General features: G+C 39.6%; 2 protein-coding genes across 2 annotated transcripts in view; one reads left to right on the top strand and one right to left on the bottom strand.

Moving 5' to 3' along the window:
* Positions 1-9005, top strand: part of znf385d (zinc finger protein 385D) — a 353987-nt gene that overhangs the window by 89025 nt on the left and 255957 nt on the right. The gene's annotated exons all lie outside the window — the stretch shown is intronic.
* On the bottom strand, positions 391-7141 carry LOC308084211 (m-AAA protease-interacting protein 1, mitochondrial). Its single transcript, XM_080426751.1, has 5 exons — positions 6597-7141; positions 6137-6208; positions 5888-6014; positions 5142-5286; positions 391-1932 (listed from the first exon to the last, which is right to left on the bottom strand). The coding sequence occupies exons 1-5, from the start codon at positions 7002-7004 to the stop codon at positions 1848-1850; spliced, it is 837 nt and encodes a 278-aa protein (XP_080282877.1). The 5' UTR covers positions 7005-7141; the 3' UTR covers positions 391-1847.

Genomic DNA, 9005 nt, shown 5'->3' on the forward strand with positions numbered 1-9005 from the left:
CGATCAAGTACCAACAGTCAACTCTGTAGCCTACAGCCACATGGAGTGTACTGCACTCCCCCTCCTACTTGATATGCTAAATGGATTTTCTTATGGTGGTGTGCTTGTTATCGCACATACCAGAATACTGATAATGTTCCACTAACAAGTCATTATAAAGTCACACGTTTAGAAATAACTTCTGAATGATATACTGACATCAAAGAGACAAATTCACAATTTAGGCATTTAGCAGACGCTCTTAATCCAGAACGATTTACAGTAAGCAAGGAAAACACGAGGTAATACATCAAATGCATAGAAATAGTAATCTAGGATCATAGGTAAACCAAGAACTTATAAAAGACCCACTGACGACATTATAAGGCTCTTTATTTACACTAGGGCATACTGCGAAAGTTGTGAATGTGGGATGTAGTAATTTACAGTAAACCATTATACCTCCTGTGAACTCAATGGTACATTCACAGGCATCCCAAAACCTGTCCATAGCAAAATGATATCCACAAGTCAAAACAATGTTAAAAACCACACACCAAGACAGAAATCTTGGCATAGTCATGGACTCAGACCTGAATTTCAACAGCCACATTAAGACAATTTGCCTACAAAATCAGTCCTTAAGAATATAACGAAGATTAAAGGATTTACTGGTGTATGTCTCAGCAGGATTTGGAAAGATACCTTGTTAAAACCAAGAAAGTAATATCATATCACACTCCAGTTCCAGATCTTTACACTGGCTTCCTGTCTGTTAAATAATTGAATTAAAAATACTGTCTGTTTATAAAACCATTCATTGGTTTAGGGCCAAAATACATTTAAGATTTTCTGCTATGTTATGAACCACCCAAATCTCTCAGATCATCTGGGACAGGTCTGCTTTCTGCCCTGTGAGCCTAACCTAAATGTGGAGAAGCAGCGTTTAGTTTTTATGCACAGCATATCTAGAACAAAAAAATAAATTAATTAAAAAAGGTACCCAATACCTCCCTGCTTGGCACTCAACATGGTGGTTTGTCCCTGTGACACACTAGCGCCATGTCCAGGGTTTGTACTCGTACATCATGGCCGGCGGGATGTACAGTACATCAAACCGCCTCATGCGGAAACAGGAGATAGGCTCCCCACCTATGGGCCACATGGCTCAGGAACCATTGCTTCCCAAGGCTACTTGTATCTGGAACAAACTCACAGAAAACTGCAGATCTGCAACGGTACAAGCCAAAAGAAAACAGACGATCCGGGCACATCGTCTGTTTTTTCCTCATGTTTGATCCCGTTTGAAGGTTTGATCCTGTAAGCACCATTGATATTTCCGACTTCTTTTAACCATTTTTATATCTATTTATGCAACTTATTTTTGACAACCTCCTATTTTTTCTGAAATGAGGCCTCAGAGTAAAAGTCTCAGTTCTTTTAAATTAAAGCTGGAGACTTTTCTGTTCAGTTTGCCATTGCCTTTCATTTAGTTCTTGTGTTGCACTGTAACTTTATTCTAAAATGTTGGCTCTATTTTCTATACTCTTTAATAACCAATTTAATTGTATCCAGTTGTCGTCAATGTTTTGTGTGAAGCACTTTCAATTGCCCTGTTGTTGAAATGTGCTATAGGCTACAAATAAACTTGCCTTGCATTAGGAGTGTGGGTTCATATAACAGAGGTCTGAAGTCTTGAGGTAACTTGGTTATTGCACTACTATGGCTCTGACTGATTCGAAAAAGACAGTTCTTAATTACGTTGTGTCAAGTTGACTGTTGTCTTTCACAGACAAATGCAGTTCAGTTTGCGCTGTTACTATATTCTGATGACTGAAGTTGTAGACTCGTTGAATTGTCCCATCAAATCATTCATCCAGCTTCCAGTGCCGGTCCCAAACGTTAGTGACAGTCCAATCAGATGCCGACCCCCGCGTCACCTCACGGTGGAACCTGTTCAAATTGAAGGAGAGAACATTTAGATTAATTTGCATTTTAGGGAGGCTGGATTGCATCATTAATAACACTGCAATGTTTGGAGTGAAAGACTTCCCCTAAGTCCAGGGGGAAATGGAAAGGTTCATTGGCACATACACAATCATGTGTCCTCTGCATTAACCCATCCTGCCTTATTCATACAGGTGTGGAAGCTCAGAAAAATAGAACATATTCTGTGTGAATGTACTCATGACACAAACAACAGTTTGAAAAAAAATATTTTTGGGCGAATTAATCGCATGAAAAAATAAAATGGCTCCAGTGTGCAAGGACCTCAAGTCACTCATTAAGATCAAATTAAACAAATTGGATGAAGATCTCTGACCTTGCCACACAGTGTTATGGGATCCTACACAGTTAATAGACCTTTTTCATTGGCAGATATTAATAGTCCACTCAAAAGGTTCTGCTACACATGGTCATGGATGGAACCTTAATCAGTATCATTGGTAACACCTGTTAAGGATGGAATGCAACAAAGAAAATAATGCAGCATTCAAGGAAGGAAGCCATGAGGTCTGTCCATGGATGTATCAGCCATGTTAGGAGGATACATTTCTCAAATAATTTGAGTCTATGAAACTTTTGTAAAATTAAGTGTTTTTTGCAACAATTGAAAACTGCTTAAATCTAACAATAACTGAAAGTAGTTCAACTAGTAGTTAAATGAAACTAAATCTCACACACATACACACCTTGCCATGGCAATCGACATTCAGGTAGGTTAAGTAATAAGTTACTTCTGTAGGTTAACTTTGCCTTCAAAGGACTGTGACTAAGCAGCTAAGCAATGTTTCCTACCTCTACATTTCGCCAAACAAAATGATGCATGCTCTTCTACTGCTATGAGACAGCAAAGTCTAGGAAGTTTCCTTGAATGAGACAGAGCTGCATCCTAGAATATATTCATTCATATATATTCAATATACATTTACATCGATGGAATGTACAGTACTGTATATCTTCACTCATTCAGAGACCCAGTGCAGAATGATACCTAGGGCCACTATCTAAACTCATTTTATTTCATCTTTATTATTATTTTGGTTATTGACTCTTTATCTTACCTGCACCTTTCCTGTTGTTGTTGCTATGACACTTGAATTTCCATCAAGGGATCCATAAAGGTTTATCTTATCTTATCAAATAAAGCCATGGGGCTGCTGCTCCACTGGCAATAAAAGGACTTAATTTGTCCGTTTACGTCAAGACTACAGAAATGTCTCCAGGAAATCCTCTCAGCACTATCAGTTACTTCTTCATAATGGCAAATGTATTCTTAACAGAGCTGAACACACAGGTGTGATGCAAGATTATTACTTACCATTACTTTCTATGCAAGCATCTTTGCACTATGACTCAGTCATTGAAGGAGCAGTCTATAAGGCATACTTAACAATAATCATACTTTTGAGACTTGATGGTAATGTGTGTAAATCGCTGAAAGACTGGTTCACTACCAAATCCGCCATTCTAGGCAATTCACCTTGAAAAAATAGTGACGATTCAAAATGGCTCCGGTAATTTTCTGTGTAATAGGCTTTTAGAGAAGGGTGTCTTGAGTCCTGAAACAATAGGAAGGAGAGTATCTGGCACATAGACCATGTGGTCCAACTCCTAACAGGATTCTTGATCAAAAATGGAAAGAGGCTTACACTATTCTGTGGATTGGAGGTGCAGTTATCTTATCCCTTTGTCTTGCTGACAAATCATGTCAGTGGTTCTTAACACAGCAAAAGTCAGAGAGAATATTTCTATATTGGTCCATATAATAGGAGTGCAGTCCAGAATGGCTGAAAAGTCTGACAGCTACACTAAGTATTACAAATTTACAATAATCTTAAAAAAATAATTGGAGTGTCCACCCCTACAATTATCATGATAAGAGTAGTGTAGTGAGTCTCAGTCTGACATATTTCACAGTATTGTTTGGGATTTGGCCTTCAACTGACTATCAATATTATTATCATGCATTATTGATAATAATGCTTTAATTAAAATAACATAACAATGACATTTAACATACATGTTGCCATATTACATGTTAAGGTAATCAAACACTTACACTCTATACCTACCTACCACACACACCCACCCACCATTTTCACCCTATAGTTCAACTTAATTTATCAATCAAAACATGTTTTGGTAGGGTTTTTGTTTTTAACCTAACTAACCACATTAGCAATAAGTGTATTTGAAAAGCATGAAAGTTATCAGTCAGTTGCTGCAAGACTGGCTCTATTATCTGCTGTAAGGAAAACCAGACAGGCTTTATATTGGGAGGTGTATGGGCCATTTTGTGCTTTTGCCAGCGTATAATACTTGACTAAATATTGACACCTGTTACTGTTGATTCAACACACTGAATATGGGGAATGCACAAATAAACACATACTGTATGTATGCACATAGCACATCTTAGAAAATTAATTACCAAAAACTAGCTTTTGAGACAAACAAAATAAAAGCACACATCATATAATAAAATTGGCTTAAAGGAGTTCACCCAAACCATTACTTATTTTCTATCAATTACGCACCCCATGAAGCCTTGAATTCATGGAGATGTTTGTTTTTGTCACATTCCTAAGCCAATAATTTGATGACCGGTGGAGTCTCCGGTAGGAGATTCAATGAGTTTCCTACTGAGTCTCCTATTGACTGATGACCCGGTCATTGAATCATTGGCTCAGGAATCCTGAATTCAAGGCTTCATGGGGTGCGTAATTGATAGAAAATAAGTATTTTTTGGGGTGAACTACTCCTTTAAGGGAGGACCGGCCGGCGGTCATCATGACTCAGCCATAACCATAAGGAGTTCCCAATGCAGCTATGAACAAACATGGAGTAGTTGTCTAAACTGGCATCAGGCGCAAACAAATCAGTAAGCTCCATATATGCGCACAAAAGGGGTCATGCCCATATATGGACATATACTGATGACATCAGGGATCTCCATATATGGGCATAAAAGGGACATGGAAGGACTGACAGATACAGAAATCTCCATATATGGGCATATCAGTCGGATCGGCAGTGCGACGTGGGTGTGAGGGCCACACTTTCTAAATACTGTACTGCCCTAAACACGTCTAAATTGAATAAAGCAAGGTGATCAATACATCTGATGAACTGAGTGATAATGGCTGAGCAAGACTTACTCATAGACGGCAGTCACTATTTTCTTCTGTGAGCCATCTTCTTCTTTGGAGGTGACTTTGAAGATTTTTGGGCCCTCAGGGTCATCGGGACCATCAGGTGTCGACAGGAGCCAGAACCTCATCACGATGTAGCAAAAACTCCTTCCTGGAAGAAGCAGATGGCATCAGGATCAGTTGAGTGAGAGTATCAGTAGCCTAATCATGGTAGTGGTAATCGGATAACCATATTATGTATAGTGCTTGCAGATGTAGCAGTTGTTTCTTTAATCTTCATAATTCAGAGGTTTGCAGAGCACCATGCTCCTTTTTTACAATGCCCCGCTTCACATTTATACAGAGTCAGACACAAACATTCCAACCTGCTGGAACCAGCCCATAAATAACCACTCTTTAATTACATTTAGGTCAGTGTGCTCCCGAAGAATATGTGCCTTGGTCAACCTACAGTATCATGACTTTTTCAGCTAGTCTGTACTGTATATTTGTAGAAACCTTTCAGTCATTATTAGCCCAATGTTCAGGATGCCATAGTATGTATTGGCATTTAACAGTTGTTTGGCTAAATTGTGCACATCAATCTCAGAATAGCTATGCAATGTCTGTTGGGCAAAAATCTACAATACACATGTACTGTATGCACAATACTTCACAGCACCTCATCAAACTTAATACAAATAAACATGACCTCATTATTAATTTGCACATTTTGCACTTGTTATTAATAGGAAGGTAATAGTAACTCTTACCATGCGAATCAAAAAACACAGACACGTCCTCTGGCAGCAGAAATATAATATCATCCAATGAGACAGCTAGCTGTTGTCTTTGGGCATCAGTTAGAGGTTTGCATTGCTTCTCAACATATTTTACCATCTGGAATGCCAACAGAAGATCAGAGCTGAGAATGTTGACAGGGGCATTTCATTTTTAATTACAATACCATACTGAAATTGCATTCATCACATATGTGTGATCTGTGATCACTGATCAGGTACCTCATTTGACACTATCCCCTTCAATTCTCGAAAGTTGCCCCTGGACATCATGTTGGAAACATGAACTAATGCCTGTAATGGGAAGATGTATTTAATTGTTTTCACTGAACTGATGCTATGACCTTAATGTAGACATGCAGCTCAAATGATAGGCCTAATAGATGTTTAATAGATCAGTGGTTCTCAAAGCAGATTCCAGGGACTCTCTGGGTTCCTTTAGTTAGAGGGTTCTAAATTGACCCTTACAAGTCTGTAACTCTGACAGTACACAAATGGAACCAAATGGACCCATTTGATTCCATTTGTATACTGTCAGAGTTAAGGGGACTTAGGGGAGACCTTGAAAAACTAAAGTTTGAGAACCATTGGGATTGATGGTCTGACAAATTGGACCTTCATTTCTTGGTGCTACCCACCCAGCTCCACAAGAATCCTTTTCCCCCTTTTTAACATAGGTTACCTGTTTAACTCCATTGTCAAAGTCCACAGAGGTGATGCCTGATTCAAAATACAGATCTAAAAGGTGCATGACGACTTTACACCGGATCCACGTGATCGGGTCGGGGACGCCAACCACTGAGATCTCGGGATGCCCCTGGGTGGAGGAGGAGGTCCTCTCTTCATCTTTACCCTCCTCAGTGCTGTAGAGCCTGTATTTGTTGTGACCGGCGAAAAAGTCATTGTTTCTCCTCAGGTTGCAGCTCAGTGTTGTTGTTGTTGTTGTTAACGCTCCGGCATGGCGACGTTTAGAGCACATATGATGCACACACGCCCACTGCTGCCGGCGGCACACAGTGTGTGGTTTAATAATCCAAGGACAGGCCACCTGAGATGTGCGGCACGCAGCGATGCTTGTAATCCGCTGCATTGTAGCAGCAATGCATTAGTCAGTCGGTGCGACTAAATGCAACATTTCATTGTATTTTTCTTAAGAGGGCATCAGGATAAAAAAAGCATAGAGGGAAAAACAGTGTCCTCCTGTGGAAGCTCTTCCGGGCTGCGTTATGAAACTCGCCCATGGTGTACCTTACCCACAATGCTCGTGGTGTGTGTGTGCTCCAGATGGTCGTTTGTTTTACTGAAAACATCCAGCAGATGGAGCTAAATATCCATTTTTCTACTTGACCATGATGCGTCGTGAGGATTTCATTTCTGCCTGTTATCTGTCTTTCTTGAAGTTGGTGTACACGTACAGTAGGGAGTAGGCCTAGACTAGGCCAGGCCTGCCAACATCCGAGGGGGGGGGGCTCCAAAAGTGGGGGGTCTGGGACTCTGGGACACCTCACCCCGAAACCTTTTGACAGACTAGATGTAATTTCCTGTGTTCTGGTGAATTTTGGGAGTATGATACCAAATCAAGGAGAAATCTAGGAGAAATGACAATCAAGGAGTCCTCAAGGAGATGTGGTTGAAATCAAGGAGACTCCTGCAGAATCCAGGAGGGTTGGCAGCCCTGCGTAGGCTATGAACCCGCCTCTCCATTACTTTATTGAAGAGTTCACATATGTCAGTGAGTATGACTAGAGATAAACAAATCAAAATAGTTATCTGTAGTAGTTGAATGCTTAGTTTTGAACAGGATTGGTAAAAAAAAAAATGCAGTTGTGTGTGTGAGTGCATGATCGGTTATTCTGTGTGCACCGTATGGTAACAGGATAGGTGGGCACTTAAGGAAGAGTGGGCACCTCTGATTTTTTATTCACCTGTTTCCTAGGCTGTGTTTTCCACTTCCTGTCGGATTTCATTGGATATCATTAGTCATCTGACCAGTTTCATTGGATTTCATTGGATCAAATCGACAGGAAGTGGAAAACACACAGGAAGTGGAAAGCCTAGGAAACAGGTGAATAGTTTTTGACGCATTCCTAAGCCAATAATTTGATGACCAGCTGTGTTTCCGGTTTTGAGTCTCCTACCGGAAACACAGTCGGTCATCAAATTATTGGCTCAGGAATGCCTCAAAAACATAAAAATGTCCATCAATTTCAAAGCTTCATGGGTTGTGTAATTGATTGAAAATAAGTAATTTTTTTGGGTGAACTAGCCTACTCCTTTAAATTGGCTATTTTTTCCCAAAACGTTAAAAAATACAATATTTGAAAAATGTTTTTAAGTACTGTACGAGGACACTTCATGAGCTTCTTAATAATGGTCCAACAGTTTTTAAATACATTTGGTTTTACAGGATTTTCTGCGCAACTCCCCGCGCAGGTGCTCAAAATCATTGTCTCAAACCCTGAAATTTGATCAGTAGAGCAAAACATCATTAAATCCCCGCTGTTAATTAGTCATTACAGGTCAGGAACATTCTACGTGCGCCTGATAGGCTATCTTGCTTTTCCCCATCGTGTTCTTGCAAAAGTGGCGATAATGTATTCGAGTTTGAGATGAAATTCCACCGCATGAAAATAGGCACCGAGAAACACCTGCTCTCGTTCCCGCCCCCAAAGTTCTGTAACTAATTTTATTTATAAATAATTGCTAGCACAGCACTTGGTTATTGAAATTGTGTTCAGACATGGAAACCTTTCCGGGATGTATCATAGTAATTATCTGTGTCAGTTGAGAATGCTTTTACATCTGCCAGTTGAATGGTGCAGAATATTAAACTCTGATTCCACCCCGAATATGATTAATCGAGGATGAATATGGGATATCACAGAACAAGACTCAGTTCAGTTGTGTGTGAAAGCAATGCTTTGAAGAGCACCATTGCTTCTATTAGGTTAAGTCCTTTGTATAGCCTACATGGAAATTATTATATTGTTATTACTGTATATAATATTAGGCTAGATAAAAGAAAGAAAAATAAGAAGCTTTCTTTCTTTCTTTCTTTCTTTACATGATGAATAGCGGTCCGAAGTAAAAA

Source organism: Gymnoscopelus braueri (genome assembly GCF_963280865.1).
Source record: "Gymnoscopelus braueri genome assembly, chromosome: 4".
NCBI lineage: Eukaryota > Metazoa > Chordata > Actinopteri > Myctophiformes > Myctophidae > Gymnoscopelus > Gymnoscopelus braueri.

Excerpts from the sequence above, each read along its gene's own strand:
- LOC308084211 (XM_080426751.1), bottom strand. The coding sequence starts at position 7,004 with ATGCAGCGGATTACAAGCATCGCTGCGTGCCGCACATCTCAGGTGGCC. Across the intron at positions 5,287-5,887 it reads TGTGTTTTTTGATTCGCATG|GAAGGAGTTTTTGCTACATC; the intron begins GTAAGAGTTACT and ends TGCTTCTTCCAG. Across the intron at positions 1,933-5,141 it reads ATAGTGACTGCCGTCTATGA|GTTCCACCGTGAGGTGACGC; the intron begins GTAAGTCTTGCT and ends CAATTTGAACAG.